Source organism: Sturnus vulgaris, chromosome 13 (genome assembly GCF_052056855.1).
Source record: "Sturnus vulgaris isolate bStuVul1 chromosome 13, bStuVul1.hap1, whole genome shotgun sequence".
Taxonomy (NCBI): domain Eukaryota; kingdom Metazoa; phylum Chordata; class Aves; order Passeriformes; family Sturnidae; genus Sturnus; species Sturnus vulgaris.
The window spans coordinates 17,251,730-17,273,471 of record NC_142255.1 but is presented as its reverse complement, the minus strand read 5'-3'; the positions used below and the strand labels follow the sequence as shown (position 1 = coordinate 17,273,471).

Sequence of the window (21,742 nt, the reverse complement as noted above, 5' to 3'; positions counted from 1 at the left end):
AATATGGAATATGCCATGTTTGTCATCATTTCTATTATCAGCCTGAAAGAGGGGAATCTTTGGTGGAATGAAAAATTAGGTTCATTCTTTGAACCAAAATTAATCCAGCCTGAGAGCAAGGTATTTACAGATATTAAATCTTTTTTCTTGGGACAGTGCAGCCTTAAAACAACAGACAGGAATAAAGAGAAACATCTGCATTGATTTTCATTGTTTAATACTCAAGAGTGAAAAAGTGTAAAATCACAAAGCTTATACCACCACAAAAAAAAAACGCAGTTTCATTGCAAATGACCAGAACATAAGCTGCCTGCAAAGTTTCACACAGCTGACATCAACAACCCCAGGTTCAACATTCTTACCGTCTTTTGAAACACCTGCTGCTCACAAACATCAGCCAGCACAGAGCTCTCGCTATCTCACACATCTTTCTTTATGTTCTATGCTCTATTTGCTTCCTAGACCAGTGGTTTACACATTTGAAAAAACAGTGCCCCACTTCTGATCTATATCAGCATAGAAATACATCGTTTTTACCCGCCCCAAAATAGTAATTATATTTGAAAAGCGTTTTGTTTAATCCAAACACAGCGGTAAAGTTTTTATTTCTATTTAATGAAAAGCATAATATGAGTAAGCTTCAGAAGTGCATGCTGACTGAGGGTGTGTTACCAACCTGCTCAGCCACAGGATATAATTCTTATGCAGAAAGTGATCACCTTGGGTGAGTTAGTACACCAGGGAGTAGGTTATGTTTGCTCTCATTAGCAGTTAATGTACCTACAGCCACAATTCTGCACATGCAGCCATGGGGCCTGCAGGATGTGACTGTCCACCTAAATACACTTTGTCTGAAGGCAGAATTATCCAAAAGTTATCATTGTGTCTAAATGTCTCAGGTTAATGAGAACTAAGTGGAAAATGGGTTGCTTATATTAAAACCTTTTTAAAACTTAAACCTTTATATGTGAGGCAACTTTGTTTTCACAGCCTTTCTTCATGCAAAGGAACTGTGCCTGAAATGTTCAAATCTTTTTAACATCATGCTAATGCACACTTCCAGTTCTCTACAATGACCCAGATTCCCAATAATGGATTAAAATCCTGCTCTTAAATAGAAATAAAGTACACTGAACAGATTTTTTTCCTCCAGACTATCAAAACAGAAATGTATCTTGGCATAACCTACTGCATCTGACAGTGATGTGCAAAGGAATTTCTGAAGAGCTGTTGTTGCCTCAGAAGAAACAATACTGATTTTCAATTTTTTTTTAATCCTTCCACATTTTATGAGTCACTTGCTCCTCACTGGTTTATTCCTTCACCTGACATTATAATCCTCTCAGCAGGTGAAGATAAACAGAACAGTTTTGGCATCACTGTTCCTAAGGAGCACCTCTGTCAAAGATTCCACAATGTATCAATGGGCTTGACATTGTAAGTAGCTTTTTGTTGGTTGCTAAATATATTTTCTGCAGATATTCTTGTATCTGTTTTACTGTGAATGGTAAGTCTTGAACAAAATTTCAAGAAAACTTACATTCATTATTTTTACCTCTGTTGCTTACTATACACCTGACTTCTTCCTTCATGCAGTTATTTGACACTTGAAGTACAGAAACTGATGACTGGCAGTATGGCCTCTAGCTGGAAAATTCTGGTTTATACATTATCATTAAAAACATACGTTGCCACCTTTAAAATCATACTGTCAATTAAGGAAACAAAAGTATAGGATGAGATTAGAATTATTACAATAATTAACATCCTATTTATAAATGGAAGCACAAGAACTTTTCTGAGCATATAGGAATAATTTTGAAAAAAACATCTATTACACAGTAAACAGTATAAGCTTAGATTACATGCCTTAAGTGCTTCTACACAACTCAGTTTCCTATTAATTTTCCAGCTGTTGGTGGAACTTCCAATTTCAACAAATGATTCCAGACAAAATGAGGAAAACATTCAGAAAATTTTGCAGTGCAGACAAACCTCATGAGTTAATCTTTGGAACATTAATAGCTTCGTACAGTTTCAAACTTAGTAACTAAGGCACACATGGATTAGAGTGTCCTACATGTGAAAGAGCAGGATGTGTCAGTCAGCACGGAGCTTCTCAGCTTTGCATTTACTTTCATAGTATAAAGCAGCAGTCAGCTTTGAGAAATCTACTTCTGTTAATAGTAAGGAATCTGAAAAGTGACTAGTCATGCCAGACTAAGATAGTCTAACTGGATTCTAATATGGATGAGCACACACAAAACTAGGCTTACACAACCACAGGAAAACAATCTGGGAGTCAGCAGTGGCTGGGCTGGTGCTGCCCAGCCACCCCGAGCCAGGTGTGTGTCTGCTCTGCAGAGGTGGGACACAGTGAGTGAGGGTGTGCTTGTGTTTGTGAGTGTGTGTGTGTGTGCAAAAACAGCAGCTTCTCACCTCTGTTTGTTACTTCCATACGTGCCCAGTATGGTATTTCTTACCCCAGTGACAATATTTTGGCTGCTATTTGTGCTCCTGCCAGCACTGCCCCAGCTCAGGCCAGCCAGTGGTGCTGTGCTGGCTTCCAAGCTGAACTTATAAAGTCACTGAATTATAAAGTGAAAATATGTCCTTCATTCAACCAATGTGCAATCCAAGTGAAATTAGCTTATTTGCAAACGATTTAAGTAGAAGGCAACTTTGGCCTGAGGCACGTGTTACATTCAAAGGAAAAAAAAAAGGAAGAAAAACATAAATTCAAATCTCAGATTGAGTTTGCAAGGGGAGTGATTGAAAAGGACATCTTGTTTGTAAACAAAGGATTATCTGGGAATGAGCTGACACACAATGATCATAAGTGTCATCAATGTCATTGTAAAAGTTTCCTTCTAACAGGACACATATCAGCTAATTTCACTGTGTTAGGAAATTAGGCACTATGTAATCATGTTTGACACTTCACACTTACCTTTAGCAATACCTAGTATCAGGTAACCCATAAACTGCAAGATAAGTTGAGGTTACTAATGTACACAGCCACTGAATCTGTATGGAGTTCTCCTTACCTCAGTGGGAACACTATCCAGTCTAGTTTTAAATTTGTTTTCTTTTTGGAGATATTAAATATACTACTGTCTAACCATAAAATTCACTATTTCTCACCTGGAATACTGGGAGAAATTCTTACCTCAGTGCTACCTCTTTCTTTTTTGCACTGCATTCAAGCTATACAAATAATGTCACTTCTGTCAATTCTTGCTATGCTTAGTTTGATCCTACAGGATCATATTTAATTTTATAGCCGTAATAACTGTCTCTTATAATGTACTCATTAGGTATTGCATATAAGTACACAGAATGGAACTGAAAAACAGCTACTACCACTCATTCTCATGTTCTGTTAAATTTGTGGTTAGTAGCTTAAGATTTAAATAGAATTGCATAGTAATATTGTAGTAACCAAGTACAATACAGTATTAAGAAAAAAAATAATTTGAAAAGTCCTATTCAAGCACACATTTAATAGTGATGTGCTATAAAACAAACAAAAAAATAGAATCCTTTAAATTCCCCAGTAGCAAATTCCTGTTTCTATGGGTGGAAAAATCTGAAAATATTAGACATAGAACTCTGAGGAAAAAATATTAAGATCTCTCTCAAAAATAAAATTTCCAAGAAAATAAAATGTGCTGAATAGAGGCTTAAATTCAATACTTCTCAGTCCACCATTAATAATCTAAATAGTTAGGGTGTTTCCCCATCCCTTTTTTTCTCTTTAAAAAAAAAAGGATAATAAAAAATACGTATAAACAAATTGCTACGTAGGCTTCATCACAGAGTCCTTTCAGAACCACTGTCCATCATTTTCATTATCCTCATCATCTTCCTCCTCATGGTCCAGGTAGACAAAAGCGACTTTCTTCTCTTCAGAAGCATCTGACCTTTGGTCGACCGTTCTTTGCAGCTGCACAGTTTGATCATAGAACGACTGTTCCACCACCTTTTCACCCTGACCTTGGGAAAAACTGGAGACAATGTGGCCACTTCTTGTACCTTCATTTCCTGCAAGCTGGTCGCTTTCAATGATGACCTGTGGCTGACCAGCAGAAGGATCTTGCTTGTTGGACACCAGCATTGACACTTGCTGCTCTCCACTCTTCACTGCAGATATTCCACCCAGATTGGAAACATCCATTTGGAAAGTGTAAGCTGTTTCCCTGGAGCCTACTTTAATATGCTTCACAGAGCTGCTGCTCTCAGATGACTCTGAGATTTGTGAAAGATCTTCCACCACTCCAGCAATGGGTCCTGAGAAGATTATTTCCTCAGTATGAGTTCCTGCAGGACTTATTTTAACGTGCCTGAAAGCTCTTGAGCCTCCTGAAAGGGTCTGGTCTTCCAGTTCAGTGATTTCAGTGCGCTGGGAGACAGGTCCCTGGTAGACAATCTCTTCAGCTGTCATAAAGCCCTGGGGACCCAGCTGGACTTGTCTGACTGAACTCTCTGCCTGGGAGAAGTCCCTCGTGCTGCTGACCTCCACTTTACCAGAGATGGGTCCTTCAAAGACAACGTGCTCAGTATGAACCTCTTTTGGGCCCAGCCTGAAGTGCCTCATGGATCTGCTGACATCCACAGCCCCTTCAGCCTGGGAAAAGCCATCTGAGCTATTGAGTGCCAGGGACTCTGAACCTGACCCCTCAAAAGAGACTTCTTCAGTCACTTGCCTCGATCCCACTGTGACACGTCTTGTGGCCCTGCTGAAGTCTGTGGAAACCTTCTGAGAAATATTTCCAGAATCCATCTCTTCTACAATTGTAGTAATAGGGCCTGTATAAATGACTTGTTCTGTGGTTTGGATTTCCTTGGGGCCCAGTTTGAAGTGCCTCACAGATTGGCTGAATTCTGACGGTCCATCTCTCTGAACGAGATCTTCTGAAGCACTGAGCTCCAGCGTTTCAGAACCAGGCCCTTCATACAGGACCTGCTCGAAACTCTGGACTTCTGCTGGGCCAACCCTGACATGCCTCTGGGTTTTGGTCTCATCAGCTGATTGTGATGAGTGAGAGGCTTCTCCATAATCTGCAGTTTCCAAAACCGAACCGTCATAAACAACCCTTTCAGTGGTGTGGTAGCCAGTGCCACCACTCCGCCTCGTCGTGGATGAGCTGTAGATCTCTTGGTCAGCAAAAGGAGAGTATTTGTCACTGTGGGAAGAAACATCTACTTCTATATTGCTCCTATCTGAGCTCTCTTTCTTCAGGGAGTGTATTGTTGCCTTCTCCTTCTCGTTTGTGATTACTTCACCAAGCTGATTGACATCAAATTCATCAGTATTAAGGGTCTGGGACAGATTGACTTCAGCAACAATTGTCACTGAGCCCCCCTCCTCCTTCTGATCAACTTTTTTGATATCAAATGCCAAGTTACTAGCGTCCACTTTGCTGTCTTTGGTTAATGCAGAGAGCTCCTCTTTCACACTTTCTGGGAGACTGCCCTCCAACTGCTCCAAAGCTTCCTTCAATTGATGTTTGGGGTCCTTTGTTTCCTTGGATAAAAGCCCTTTTATCGAAGTCTGGAATTCATGGGGAATTTTAATTTCTTTTTCAATAACAATGGATTCAACATGGGATCTTTCACCTTCAGGATGCTCTTTTAAAATATGGGCACTCGCTTCCTCCCCCACCACTTTATAGGTTTCTTCTGGAGAACTCACACCTTCCTCTCTCTTACTTTGTGTGCCTTGCAAAAATTCATCTTGCCAAGAATACTTAATAGTCGATTCTTCTTCAATGTGAATTTGCCCATATACTGAGTCATCATCTTTTTCATTAATAACAGGATGATCCTCAGGAACAGATACAAAATATTTCTGTTCAATAGGTGAGTCATCTTCCTCGGTTACTTCTTCCACGCGAGTGAAGCTCTCGTGGCGCGGTTTCTTCTTTTTGACATCTTCATATGTGAAGGTGACGCTTTGTTCCTCTTCACCATAACGCCTCTCCCTCTCAGGGAACGAATCCTCCACTTCTTCTACCTGGAAAGGTGTTGAAAAATCATCGGTGGTGTAGTCCAGTGGCTCCTCTACAATCTCCACGTTCACAGACACGTTCTTCCCGCTCTCGCTTGCTTTCAGGCCGTGATGGACAATATCTTCTATCTCCTCTTTGGAAGGAGTTCCCTCAACGCCCTCTCGAATCACTTTTCTAACATCCTGGTTTGATAGATGCCCTAAGTCACCTTCATCAGAAATAGCTATGTCTTCTTGAACTTGAGACTGCACTGTGAACTCAGTCTTTATTTTCCCTTCATCTTCTTGTTCTTTCTTATCAAAATACGTCACTTTGGTGTCTGTTGACATCTGTGAACTAGAAGACTGTGTGAAACTTTTAAGAATGTCAGCAACTATATTCTCTGCTATGTTTTCAGTTGGCAGAGTTCCCATTTTATGGCTTCCATCCCTAATTTGCTCTTGACCTTCCAGACCAGACTCTGCTTCTGAAATCCTCACTTGGCGAATTTCAGCAGATTCAGTTACATGGTCATCTCTTTCTCTTCCTATGGAAGTTTTAATACCATGTACCCTTATTTCTTTATTTCTCTGAGGTGCTTTGTCAGGAGCAGGCCTTTCAATACTGATTGGTACCTCAATGACATCTTTGCTTCTTGATTCTGAGGTCACAGTTGCATCTTTTTTGGTAGATTCACTTATCAAAGTTCTTGCAGTAGAAATATCACTCCCTGTTACCTTCTGGCTAACTTTCTCACGGATATATTTTTTCTGATCAGTCTTGCTCCCAAAATCGACACTTTCTTCTATAAAAGATTTCTCATCTGTTTTCTTTTTCTCATCCTTTGTTTGTTTCTCCAGCTTATCTTTTTCTTTCAGCAGAGATGTCTTCTCATCAGTTGGTTTGCTGCCTCCTCTTTTGTCTTTCAGTGTGGTCCGAGTTTCAATTATAGTTTCTTCATATTTAGACGGTTTTGCATTGGTAATCAGCTCATAAGCTGGAAATCTAGTGAAGCCTGGTTTAGTTCTTGTATTTTCAGCATCAGGCTTGTGGTCCTTATCTGATCTTTCAGCATGTGTTGATTCTTTCGAAAAAGAAAGTGTGGATGAAGTTGTAACTTCTGTTTTCTTTCTTTCTGGAATCCTCTTTTGCTGCATTTCAGTGCTTCTCCAGCTACTGTAGTCTGGAGTATATGTTCTTAGCTCTTTGTGGTCTGTTACAATCTTTTCATCCTTTGTGACAGTCGTTGAAGGGCGATATGTTGAACCAAGTAGGTCCCTTCCAAAAGTTCTTCCCCCTGTTGTGTGCGATCCAGCCTGTGTGGAGTAAGCTGAGTAATGTGCAGAACTGCTCAGATTTGTCACTGGCATTCTGTGCCTTGTGTCAGTGATCCTGGCAGCTGGTGAAGTTTTATTTCTATTTCTTTCTTGATAAGTAGAGTAAATATCAGTGTAGTTATATGAAGTGTTTATAATATCTGCAAAGAGAGCACAGGCGACCAAGCATTAAAATAATGGTTTGTATCTAAAATACTATCAAATAGAAGGCATGAACTAAGAAAACATGCATTGTTTTTTGAAAGAAATAATGTCTTAATTTTCAGTGGAGCTTTGTAAAGGCATTCCTGTAGGTTTTGCCTGTTAATTAAGTCTATGCATAAATTACATTAAAACTGAAAGCAAAGCTTTTTCTCAGGTTGCAAGACCTTGCTAATTTCACTTGTTGTGCACTACTGGGTATTGTGGCATTTATTGAAGAATTACACTTTTCGTATTTATACCAATGTTCATTTACAACTTCTCATTAAATAATGTATGCTAATATCATAGGCTGGCTTTTCTTGCTTCATTAGCCTAAGTGGCCTGAAGTTTCTTAGCTCATATTGACATTTAATGGCACATCTGCCACCACATACTAGAAACTGCAAACACAAATACAACCCTTCATAGCTACACAATGAAGCACAACAAGGGAGAGAAATAAAGAACCTTTTAGGCTCTATCTATAGAAATTAATACAATGTGCCAGGAATATCTGACAGTTAAGAGCAAACAGTACTGCACCACTCACATCTCTCACTCCTGAAAAGCTGCCACATCTCCTCTGACTTTTGGTAGTCTGTATTATTTCTGTAATTCCTCCCCTATTCTGTGAATATGCCTGAGCATTGCCTGCAGAAGTACTGGCTAGTCCAGCTCCAAACTGTGCTGTCCAGATCCAGGCACAGTGCTCACAATTTAACAGCACAGGCAGATCTGTGTGGGCATTTCAGCCTGGGCCTGAGCCTATTGAATTTCCTGCTACACACACAGCCTTCAAATGTCTTCTGGGACTACAGCAATGACCCCACATTGTTAAACTCATGAGTACTATCCAGATTAATTCTGTTATTAATTACAATGGCCACAGCAGTCACAGTGAAGGTCCATCTTATCTAAAATCCTGTTTGTAGGGACCAAGAGTAGATACACAGGGAAGAGTATAAGAACAGGGTAAGTAAATAGTGATACTTCCCTCGTATACTCTCACAGCCTCCAGAGATTTGCAGCTCCTAAGATAGAAATGGTATCTTTATGTTTAGTAAGTCTTTGATTTGTCTTTCATTACTCTGCTAAAATATCTCTTTAAACCCATGTGAACTTTTTAACACTCACAATGCCTCAGGATGATGAACTCCATGGTTTTAACTACATGTTCTGTTAAACACCTCTTGCTTTATACTTCAAAACTCTCTTAAAAATCCATGGGCATTCAAAAGTTCCTCAGAGCTACAGAACATCACTCCCTACGTTCTCCACTCAAGCCATGATTTTATAAGGTATCTCATATAGAAGAGCAATATGTTGATTTGAAATATTAACACTCAAAACTAAATCAATATTCACTTTGCAATACACTCCTAAAAATATACTTCAGGACCACTATAACATAATAACTTCCAGTTATATTTAATTTCATTCAAAATTAATTTTTTAATATTCATATTTTACCTTGAGGCAATTTCCCTGCATGCTCTTCTCTCCATATAATCCATTGCTTGCTCTCCCCTTCTAACAAAGCTCTGCAAAACACAAAGGCCATTTCATTAAAATACTGGAAATCATAAGCATAATATTTTACATTTATAAGCCTTAGAAATTGAAACAATTATCCTGCAGTTGACACATGCCACTAGACCAGATTGCTGGAGGCCCCATCCAACCTGGCCTGGAATGTTTCCAGGGATGGAGCAGCCACATCTCCTCTGGGCAAAATGTTTTATAAAGAAAGGGCAAAAATGAAAACAAAAATATTTGCAGCAGCCTTCCTGTTTGTAAAAGAGTAGTAATGGTGGTGTTGCAGTGTGATATGAGGGAACTGTTACAACAGGACTTGCAAGTTCTAACCTTTTCAAATGAAAAATGAAGGAAAGTACAACTTCTACTGTCAAACACAGTGCTAGAGGAAACAATTTATAGTGTTAAATTAACTATTCTTAGTTCCTATTCCCTTGGTAATCAGCTCAACACATTTCACAAAAAAGGAGCAGGAAAATTCTCTGTGACAAAACTGTTTGGTTTCCTTCAATGACATCTCTGTCTGCCCCTGTTTCTCAGCCCTCCTCCTTTTTGGCAGTGACACTCCAACAGCTCCCACACTTCCAGGAAATGCTGGTGCAGCAGCCTGGAAATGCCACATCAGGTTCTTTCCCTGTGCAAGGGAATGTCACAGTCAGCACAGGCAGTCACTTGGGTGGGTTTACCTTGCTTCTACCAGGCAGTTACAGCCTTGCTTTCCGGGTTTGGGAATGCCAGATGTTCTGCACTGATAAGACACAGCTGCAACATCAAAGCTGGCAAGAATAAGGCTGGAGGACTCTGATAGCCAAGACTTCTGACTCCCTGGGGCAGGAGCTGAAAGCCATTTAGGATTGGGATACAAACATCTCTGCTGGACATTTATGTCAAAACTAACAAAGCAGGTGTTTTAAGCATCACCTGTGTATTTCACACTTCCCCTGACTGATCACTTTGGCATTAGCAAAATAACATTAGCAAGGTTTTCTTTGCCTTGATGGATTTGTCTAGATTCAGAAGAAAAGCCAGGTTAGAACTACCTAAAACAGGCTCAAATGAGCATCTTTCCTTCTATTTTGTGAGTTGACAAAACCCACAGTAAAAGCAATTTATCTTTCTCCATGTTGAGAGAAGCTTTATAGGAATTAGATCACTTCAACACATATAATGTTCCCAAGACCAAACATCTGATCTGATGAAGGCAGTGAGTGCCAAACAAATTGCTCTGACAGACATGCCAGAGAAGCTGGTGGTGACGCTGCAGAAACACATCCAGGAGCTGGCAGTGAAAGTGTTAACCATGACGAAGGAAAGCAGGAATGTGGGGAGTTTGACTAAGGATTTCTGGCTGCTGTTAAAACAACAGTTGTTCAGTTGCTGCAGCAACCTATGAAGTCACTAAAAATAAGTTCCAGGAGGTAACTGTATATGGCAAAGGGCAGCAGCCCACAGAAAAGCTGGATCCAAAGCATTACTACTGAAAGTGAAAGGCAAAGCTTCCTGAAACCTCCGTAAAACTGGAAAGAGAATCAGTATTTTACTCAACACTTCATAATATGTATGACCTCATGCTTATCAAAAAACAAGAAAATGTTAAACTGAGCTTGGCTTACTAAACTGGCATGAGAAAGAGCAGTGTACTGTACTGAGCCAGCAAACTCAGGTTGTGTTTCTCAGTTTGACCATAGCTTGAGCTTATGCAAGTCATTTTGCTTCTCTATTCCTCTGCATCCTTCCCTAATAATTGGTGGTAAGGTCTGCTTTTAAATTTAAACTGCCTGAAGAATTCATTTCAACTGTATGAAGCAGCAATTTTAAGTGGTCATAGTAATAATAAAAAAAAAACATTGCCCCAAGCAGAACTCATCTTAAAAAATAACCATGTCACCTACTGCTTGGAAATCAGGTCCCAAATGAAATATACTCCCATTTTGCTAACACTTAATTTAAGTGTTACCAGAAAATAATCCAACTGTACCATTAGCTCATCTCATTATTAATGTCATTTATCTAAAGTTAACAGGGACATGCTCATCAGCCTGTGCTGGATGACAACAAGAACAACCAGCTCATGAAAGCAGGAGAAAGAGATAAAGTGGTTGGGGTGGGGAGAAAGAACAAAAGGATGTAGTGCAAATTTTATTATGGTCACTCAGGACAGTAATGAGACTCATTTAAATTACAGAAAACCAAAAACTCAGGTGGGGCAGTTGGCCAGCGGGACATAAAAATTTATCCTCTTTATAACCTGGGTATTTGCTAAGGAGTTACAAAAAACCCAACCTCTGCAGGAAGAGGTGTCAAGGCCATTCTTTTTCCACCACATGGAGGATGAGGAGTATGAAGAACAGCATGTTAAATTCCCCAGGTGTTAAAAACACTCAGTGTGTTCTCAAAACAAAACCCATACAGGACTAGGAGCTATTGGATGGTACAAGTTATGAAGGGGAAATAATGAGACTGACTGGAAAAGCTGTGGTGAGTAGCTCAGAGGATCTTAATGCTGGTGATGATTTTGTGAGAGGAAGGCATGGGAAGGGTCAGAAGTGCTGATGGAGGAACACAAGTGGAAAGTCCACCTGGCAAGTGTGTTCAGAGATCCTAACAATGACCATGGAAGTAAAAAAAGTTGTGCAGCCTTTGGTGCTTCAGAATAACCTGAACAGAACACTTCCATGACACTGGAATTTCAAAGTGAAATATTTTACCCTTCAACAACACATTTTAGAGAGGACAGAAAACCTCCTGAACCTATTGGTACAGGCTCTGGGCAGCCTTTGCTACGTGAAGAGAAGTTTCTGCTAGCTAAGGAGAAAGGCCTGAGAGTAATTCTGCTTCTAGGCAGGCTTTCTATCTCCTTTTAAAACCAAGAGTTTTACAGGGTGACTAATTCACCACTTCTTCCTGCAAATAAAACCTAAGCACAGTTAAGTAGCTGCAATTTTGAATGGTTCTAAGGACACAGAACAAGACTGTGAGACACTTGATAAATATTTACTTCAACAGTGAGAAGAGGGTGTAGGAATGAATATTCCCACGAGGTGCAACTTCACAAAGCCACATAAGACACATATATTCCAGTTCCTGAGTGAATCCCGGCTCCCAGAGCAGGAAGGGTGAGCAGAGTCAGAGAGGAAACACTCTTGGACCTTTAGGAAGGGTGTTCCTTGCAACAATGATCCCTCTCCCAGCCCAGGAGCAATGGTGACTAATGGAAAGAACTGACCTTCTAACAGAACTGTAGGAGTTGTAAAACAGAGAAAACACAGGGTGGGAGGCACAAAGAAGGCTCCAAGACCAGCCACCACACCCTGAGCCTATAAGGCCAGGAGGAAAGGAAATGCCAGGACTTTCGTGGGAACCTCTCCACGGAAAGTTCAGGATGTTGGACTGAGTGTGAGTAGGTGTCTTTTGTTTCCAGTATGCATAAGCAAGGGTATATGCCAGCACCCTCTGTGAAAATCAACTGAAGCTGCATTCATGTGCTCTTTTTTGCAGGTAAAAATACCTGGGAGAGGAACAGGACTTGAAGAAGTACATGAGTGAGCTGTCCAGAATTCTACTTAACCTTACTGACTGGGTCACCTTCCACAACAGGGTTAATAGAGACACACAAGAAGGAAGGAACTATTTTCTTGAAAAAGGGAGAAAAATAAGAAAAGAGGAATAGGTAAAACTGCATAAATGTAAAAACACAAAACCATCACTTTTCAGCTTCTGATATCTTAAAAGAATTTTGTTTGCTGGCATTCACAGGTTTTTTTATCCATAGCAAGGCCCATTCTCTTGCTTTCATCTATAGACCATCTTCAGTGGGCAGATGCTCATTTTTCCACTGACATCTGCCTTGCCAAGGCCACCAGTGATGCAACAAAAGTTGCATTCACATCCATCAGATGAAGAAACCCTACAGATTAAGGAGCTTCTTAACTGGACAACAAACACACTGCCAGTGATGCTGAATTGTTCTCCTCTCATTAACCAGGGCAGGGAATCCTTAGACAAACCAATAATGCTCGGATAATCAGTGACAAAACTCTAGAGAAGTTCCAGAATTTCATGGGCTCACAAGGTTTTCAAACAACTGAATATCTGGGCATTATCATTCCTAGTTTTGGATGAATACTAACCATCAAAACAACTCTGATAATTCTGTTATTGTGACAGTGCTAATCCTGTTTTGCAGATGAATAAACCAAGGGAGAAAGTTTAACAACAACAGTGAAAGTCAACAGAGCTGGGACTAAATTCAGAAGAATCATGGCTTTTAGCAAAGTTAACAGAATTAACACAGAGAGATAAGGATCACAGCTGGCTACCACTTTCACAGTAATGCTCCAGACACTACTGGCTTTCCAAGGATCACAGGGATCCCACTCCACCAACAAACATCAAGGCACTGTCACTTATCAAGTGACTGCAGATGACTTGTCCCACACTGTGATTTTATCTCATCCAGAAACCAGCCTTGCTCTGTGCCTCCTTGCAGACATTCTCAAGGCATCTTGAACACTGTTGGTACCCTTTCATGAAGACAGACATTCTCTGCTTACTGCTCTTTATCAAGCTACTCAGGAGTTATTTCAACTTTCTCATATTTTCAGTTTTGTAACTGAAATTAAATTTCATATGCATCAGTGGATTGATAGTCCCCACGCTTTAGTCTATAAAGTGCAACCTCACCCATAATTCAGCTGGTGTTACCTTTATCCAGACTTACTGGTTCACACTCAGGACACAGCATTAATGCTTTAGGACACAGAAGCATATACTACATTTAACTGAAAATACCCTGTCTATTTACACAGGTTGAATATTGATAATGCACCCAATGTAGACAAGGTAATGACAGAGGCAGTCTCCTTAAAATAATACAGAAGTAGACATTGCATTTTTGCAAATTATCCCCTTGCTCAAAAAGAATTGCACAGCTTTGTATTTGAAGATCAGTATCTCAATTAAATTTGTTGAAAATATTGTGCTATTTGTAGAAAAAACACATCATCTTTACAAGAAGGGGAGACCTTCCTCCAGTTCATTAGTTTTGGGTTATTTAGGACTTTTTCATTCCAAATCAATTCTTTGCCATGTACATCATGATTCTCCAGACAAGAGAATTATTCTGTCTTTTCAACCCCACAACAACTTAGTGGCTAGAGAGAGGTACAGTCCTGAAGATTCATTAGCAGAGATGTTATTTGCTCTTATCTCACACTTGATCTAAACATGTTTTCATAACAAATCGAGGATGGAGAAAACAGAAAAGTCTGTTAGCCAGGACTCAACCAATCTTCCCACTATCCTACAACTGCAACAAGGATGGGGAACTCACTGCTGACATCAGTGCTGCAGAGGTGGGCACTAGTCAACACATTTAAACAATGAAATGTACCATGTAAGTGGTTGGCAACTACATAACCTCAAGTTTTATTGATTGCAATTTAAGGATATTGACTCCTCAGCTTCTAACCAAATATTGCCCCAAAAATTCCCATCAATCTGATATCCACTTGACCAGGACTAAGAAGGTTTCTTACATATCACTGTATTTGTACCAAGTTAATAGGATTCCTATGGATTATATTGGCTTCAGAGCCTTGAGACTCCCAAAGTCACTGTTTATATTTTAAATGCTGGAAAGAAGATGAATGGGGCTCTCCTATCAATAAAAAGGGATTTAAATTATCCTCTGTCTAGACAATGAAGTGCGACCACAAATCTTACCTGTAGGTTTCAATTTCAAGGATGAGGCCTGCTTTCACCTGCAGGAGTTCTTGGTAGTCCCTCAGGTAATCTGTGATTGACATGGTCAGGAACTGCTTTTCCTCTTCCAGGGCATCAATTATTCTCTGAAGAGAAACAAATTACTTTTAGTTTTGAAAGAACATAAAAATCTGTACACTTGAATGCCTTAAAATATAAAAATTTTAATTAAAAAATTATACAAAAATACATCAATGTTCCATGGTTTCAAAAGCCAGAAGAAAACAGCTCTATGACCTCCCCATATACAAGATGAAATACATTCTTCCTGAAGCAAGTTTTATGCTAAGTTCATTTGATGCCTTACTAAGCTGGTTAAATATTTCAGTAAAACTCATTCAGATGCCCTGTACAAAAGTTATTAAGCACACATAGCAAGCAAAACGAACTTCTTTATAAGATTTATATGTGACTCATGTGGTCATTTTAAGACATGCTCAAATCACATTTGAGATCAGAAATTTCAGCAATTGCTTTGCCATGAGAACCTTTTCAGTATTTTCAGTTCCACAGACACGTGGTTTCAAACCAGTTTTGGAATTTGAGCATCTGAAGATACTCACACTGCCCACAAAGTAAAAGATGAACCTCCAGTGGTCCCTTCAAGTTTTCTACAGTATTTGGATACCTGCTTTGAGGTCCACCCAGCTCTGTCCTAACTGCTGCTCAGAAGATGGATAAAAGATCACTCATTTTCATCTCAATAACTATATATGGCCTTATACAACACAACTAAATATCTAGGGTTATATATATTCACACTAAATGACAGAAGCAAGAAAAAAAAAAGAAAATAGTAGAAAGTGCTTTAGTCACTGGTGTAACCTCTCATATGAAAGGTGAATTGTCATTTATATATATTTTTGCACCAAATCTAACCTTGCTAACTAATATGCTATAGATTGCACTTTGTTCTGGGAGCTGGGGAGACAGAAATGAAATATCAACAAAGGCCCAATTCTGTTTTGTTAATGTCACTCTGCATTATGCAAGAACTCGGAAATGTCAATTACAGAGCAAAACCTCATATACATGTACAACACTGAACAAGAATTCACAACAGTATATTTTAGATTTCATCCTGACAACTGCTTTGCAATCAAACTGGAAAATCAAGGCACTGATGGTTTAGTTTTAAAAAATTTCAAAATATATCACATACAGGCAGCAAGTGCTCCAGTATCACAGTATGAACAATAGCATAAAAATTAAGTTACAGAGGGGGACTCTGCTGTTAATGCCAGAATGTTGTGCTAGGCAGAAGTAAGAACTAAGAATATAAAGTGCTGGCATGTCAAACATTAATAGTTTTGGGGTTTTCTGGGTAAAACTAAAAAGAAAGCTCTATGAAGGAAGCTGCCTATATTTGCCTATACATGTGGGTACAGTTCTCTACATAACACATTAATCTCTTTCTCCATTTGTCTTTGCAGCTCTTGCTAAATAATTACACTGATGTTTCCTTTGACATGACAATCCTTGCCTACAGTCTTTAGTGTACTTAAAATTCTCTTTTTATGGCAATAGACAAATCATATCTGCATATCTGAAAGAGCACCACGAACTCCCTAAAATCCCCCTGCAGACCCCAGTGGAGGCACCATCCCATGGCCGTGCAGACCTTTAGAAGCTCCAAGGTAACCATTCTGTTCAAGAACAGCACAGACACAATGGAAAATTCCGAGGTGAGAAGGGAAGAAAAGCACAAGGCCCTGCTTCTAAAAGGAAAAGGGTACCCAGCAAGAAATGGCCAGGGTGCAACAGAACCAGGAGTCAGCAAAACGTGCAGTAGAAAACCAATCCCTAAGAGCTCTGGTACAAAAGTTTAATTATTCAGACATTCCTTGCCCCCACAATTAAACACAAAATAACCTACACATGCACATGTATTCCTTAAAAAGAGCTTTAAAATGCTGCAGTCCCAGAAAAATCCATACAAGAAATTTCTACACTGGACTACAGACTGTGGGGAGCTCTGAAAGACAGAGGCTGTTCAAACCTATCTGAAAACACAGGAGCTTCAGTCCCTCAACCCCAAACTCTCTAGTCTGAGTTTGAAAAGCCACCTGGATTCTACCCACTGGGTTTGGAGAGCACTGGGGATCCAAGAGCTGGAGTTAATGATTACCATAAGGGGCCACATAACTCAGCCAGCTGTGCAGTAGTTCCAAAGGAATTAATTCCAGTGGGAGCAGACACTCTATAGACAGGATGGCAGCCAGCCAGCCAGCCCTCCATCACTGATGCTCAAACAAAGCAGAAGACAACTGGTCTCAAGTCCTGTCTCCAAGCATGCCAAAAAGCACAGAAACCCATCCATCAAAGTTCAGGAGATTGTGAGCCAACAAACCCATTTTGCAAAAGGTAACCTCTACTTGGCAGATCTTGTGTTTTCTTCACACAGGACTCTCTTGGAAAGATCTGTTTCCCAGCCACATCAATCACAGCCCCCAAATCCCAGTGATGTCCTGCTAGGACTAAGGAATGGAATAGAAACTGTTTTCTCACCCTTCATATGTTCCTTTCCAGGCAGCACTGGGAAATTTTAGAAGGGCAGTAGGGGGGAAAGAATTTCCTTGGATTGTTGAAGTTGTACCTACTGAGGGAATAGAGGATTCCAGGCCCCAGCTCTTTCCATCTGGTACTATTTACTGATCCCAGAGCTCATTCAGTGGCTCAGCAGGGGAGGAACTCACACTGCACTTGGCTGGCTCGAAACTGGTACACAGAAAAAGGCACATGGCATATCGACATTAAATGTGCATTTGACAAGATGTTTCCTCCTTCTCTCGAGCTCACAACACTGACACAGGACTGATCCTAAACCCACTCTTATCAGTGAAAAATATCTGCCTCGTTTCAGAGCAGCAGGATGGGCCATGGAGGGTTTTGCATCCAAATAATTCTAGGTTTTCAAACCACCAGGAGCTTTTGCATCAGTATTCTCAGAGCACACAGCTAAAATTATGGAAGTAAGAGACCTACTGAGTTCATCCCTTCAGCACTCGGGACCAGTGAAAATTTTCCAGTGTGTGATTTACTGCCTGACTGGTTCAGCTACATTATAACTCCAAATACTTATTTCTATTTAACACTGCTGAAAGCTTCAGTGAGGATAAGGGCAGTTCAGGAGGCAAAGATGAACATATAAGGCAACTGAATGATATATGGAAAATATGAATAAATCTAATTGCCATCACAGCTGCAATGAACAATCATAACTGGACCTTAATCTGTACATACATATCATTTCTACATGACACTCTACCATAAATAAGCATGGAATTGATGCTCTTTAAAGAGTAGTTTAAAACCCATGCTGAACATATTTCAACCAGTAAAAGAAATGAGTGAGAAAAAAAAACTTTGATCCCAAGAATGAAACTGAAACAGCTGCTCCTATGCATTCTATATTTTTTCTTCCTGGATGTGAGAAAAAGATTTTTTTTCTCACGTACAGGAGACTGGCAACTGCAAAAAGGCCTTTCTCATTAAAACCCAAACATAAGCCCATTCAGAATTAATAGACCTTATAACATATTTGAATACACACCTAGACAATATTTAATTTCTCATGAAAATGGCCAGATACTTTTGTCTTCTTTTTGTATTACTAAGATTTGAAACAATTTTTCCTGTAAAATCTAAAGATGCCAGATGTTTATGAGGGCAGCAGAGAAGTCTGCAATGTTGGTGTCAAAATAACAAATCCATTTTGGAGCATTGCATCAGAACCATTCAAGGGCATCTATTGATTTTAATTATTTGACTTCTGCATTAAATTGTTGTCATCTACAACAGGTTTCTCTAGTTGCTCTTTCGAAGAAAATTCTTTAAAAATACAACCAGATACAGAGATAACTGGTTTTAAAACACCTTGCTGAGTTGGAAAAGTTAAATAAAAGACATTCTCACTGGCTTTAGAAGAAAAACTTGTGGCATGGACAGCGAACTACACAAAATGCTTCTTTACTCCATATTTAGAGGTTTTCAGTTTGAGCAATGATAACTTTCATTACAAATCCCTAATAAAAATACAGACAGCAAGAAGGCCATGTTTTGGAAATCTAAGAAACTCTAAATATAAGATGGAAAAAATGAAGAGGTTTCTTTCTTCTTTACATTTTCACTTGGTTTTGACTGTTGGATAGATTTAATTAATGAGGGATTTACATATGTCATCTTCTACAGCTTTGGGAATGTTTACATATGTGACTATGAGAATGAATTATCCTGTCAAAAACAGAAAAAAAATATTTAAAAGCTAAGAGCCTTTCAGATTACTTCTTACATACCTAATCTGTCTCAGTTCACAGCATCTGCAAACTATGCAATTTCCAAACAATCCAGCAGAGTACAAAAACCAGACACACACAGAGCAACAGGTCCCAGTCCCTTCCCAGCTGCCAACATCTCCCTAATCTACCAGGACAGAAAGCTGGACAAAGCACACGGGGTTCAGGCACACACCGAGCTCCAGCAGGGTGTTAATAAAGGGTCTAACAATGAACAAAAGAAATGTTGCCCTCAGGAAAGGGATCGATGGGCTGCATGATCTAATATGTGCTGTTCGCTGCGAGCTGGATGAGCGGATACTCCGCTGTTCCGGCAGGAGCTGATCCCTTCCCACGCACAGGGGATCGCACACCACACCAAACATCATCGTGACAGCGAACAAACCCTCAGCTGCAGATGCTGTAACCCCCGCTGGACAGCACCAACACCCACCTCCAACATCTTCCTGCCTCTACACAACTCAAAAGTTTTCTTAGCTACGCTGAGGACCACAGGCTTTTCCCGAGGCACACCGGAATGGGTGTAGAACAGGAAGAAATTTCGGATTATTTCTCTGATTGGGACAGGCCACCCTCAGGCCTCAGGGCCGTGTCCCAAGCGCTCCTGCCAACCCTGCCAGGAGCCCTGGCAAGCCCGGGGCCTGCTCCATGCTCTTGGGCACTGGCCAAGGGCAGGTTGGGAAGGGAGCACCTGTCACCAGGATGATGTCCTCAGGGTCACTGTCTCCCTTCTGATCACACCCAGCTCTCCCCAGTGCCCCCGCGGGCTCCAAGGACTTCCCGCCCCACGCAGAGAATGGCTCGGCAGCAAAAGGCTCCTGCTGGGCCACCTCCTCTTCCAGCCTGGGGAAAACCCACGGCCAGGAGGCAAAGAGGGGTGGGCAAGCCCTAGACCACAGAGTCAGAGGGGTTTTAGCACCTCCCGCAGCAGAGCGAGGAGAAGGGATGGGAAACTCGGGCTCACATGGCGCGATGGACCAGAGCTGAAGGGAAAAGGCGAGCGGCAGAAGGATTGTCAGGGGAGCCCCAAAACAGGCACCGGGGGGCAGGAAGGAAGCGGGAGAGTCCCATGTGCCACCCACCTGGTACTCCTCCAGCTCGGCGCCGTGGCGGTCCTGCAGGGCCAGCATCTCCTGCTCCAGCCGCTCCCGCAGCGCGCACAGCTCCTGGCCCTGGCGGTGCAGATCCTCCAGGTGCTGCCGGCACTGCCGGCTCTCCTCCCGCAGCAGCTCCAGGTTCTCCCGGTTGCGCTGCGCCTCCTGCTCCTGCAGCACCTGGATCTGCTCCTGGTAGCGCAGCAGAGTCTCCCGGCAGCTCTGGCTGAGCAGCATCTCGTAGGTCTCCTCCAGCTCCTCCAGGCTCAGCCCGGCCAAGGGAGGCGGCAAGGCGGCCAGGTTCAGCCGCAGCTCCCGCATCTCCACCGCCTCCCGCCGCTGCCGCTCCGCCATGTGCCCGTGCTCGGCCTGCAGCTCCAGCAGCAGCTCCTCCAGGGCCACGCACTCGCCCCGGAGCCGCTCCAGCAGCGCCCGCTGCCCGGCCAGCTCGGGCTCCAGGCGCCGCCGCATCCCCAGCACCTCCGCGCCCAGCGCCCGCAGCTCCTCCAGCTCCCGCCGCAGCCCGTCCCGCTCCAGCTCCGCTTCCAGCTTCGCCCGGCTCAGCTCCTCCAGCTGCATCCGCAGCCAGGCCAGCTCCTGCTCGGGCACCTGGAGCCCGATCAGCTCCTGCTCCCGCAGCTCCGCCAGCTCCCGCGCCAGAAAGCGGTTCTCCTCCTCCAGCTCCCGCACGCGGGTCACGAAGACCCGCAGGCGGGAGTTGAGCTCCTGCAGCTCCCTCTTCTCGTCCCATCCCGCTTCCCAGCGCCTCCACATCTTGCCGGGGCCGCGGGGTCGGGGCACGGTGGCCCCGGGGCTGCGGGAGCTGCGCGGCTGCCGCGGGTGCTGCGGGGTGTGCGCGGCCCCGGGACAGGCCCCGCCCCTCAACCCGGCCCCGCCCCTCAGTGCACCCCGCCCCTCAAACCCCGGTCCCGCCCCTTAACCCGACCCCTCCCCTCAAGCTCTGGCCCCGCCCCTCAGCTCCTGCCCCGCCCCGCGGCGCCGCGGCGCCCCCTGCCGGGCTCCTGGGGCTCCCGCCAAATTCCTGCGCGGGAATCTGAGCCCGCTTCCGGGAGCAAAGCCCGGCTTAAGGAGCCGAATCCCACTCGGGGAGCAAAGCCTCGTTCAGAGAGCAAAGCCCTTCTAAGGGAGCAAAGCTGGACTCGGAAAGCAAAGTCGAGCTCAGGGAGCTGAGTCCCGTTCAGAGTGTAAGGCCATGCTTGGGAAGTAAAGTCAAGCTCAGGGAGCCAAATCCTGCTTGGAGAAGAAAGCCCTGTTTAGTCAGGGGCCCAGCCCTGCTTAGAGAGCTCTCAGCATTGCTCTCCTGATCCCCCTTTCTTGGAATTGTGCTCCTCCCTGCTGGGATCGCCCTGTTGGGGCTCATCCTGTGCTCCCAGCACAGCCCCGGGTGCTTCACTCCCCACGAGGGATTTCTGGATTTACCCTGTTTGCCATCACCTGCTGCTGTTACTGCACTGCGGCTGGGCTTATGTTTATATAAAATACTTTCCTTTGACCCTGTGTCACAGCCGTAAACCTTTGCCCAG

The 21,742-nt window shown here is 42.5% G+C and overlaps 1 protein-coding gene across 1 annotated transcript; it reads right to left on the bottom strand.

The window, feature by feature from the left end:
• Positions 1 to 200: 200 nt before the first annotated feature.
• SYNM (synemin) lies at positions 201 to 21,061 on the bottom strand. The gene is made up of 4 exons (XM_014874554.2): positions 20,187 to 21,061; positions 14,771 to 14,895; positions 8,981 to 9,051; positions 201 to 7,467 (listed from the first exon to the last, which is right to left on the bottom strand). Exons 1-4 carry the CDS (start codon positions 20,970 to 20,972, stop codon positions 3,827 to 3,829), a joined length of 4,623 nt encoding a protein of 1,540 aa, XP_014730040.2. The 5' UTR covers positions 20,973 to 21,061; the 3' UTR covers positions 201 to 3,826.
• Positions 21,062 to 21,742: the final 681 nt, after the last annotated feature.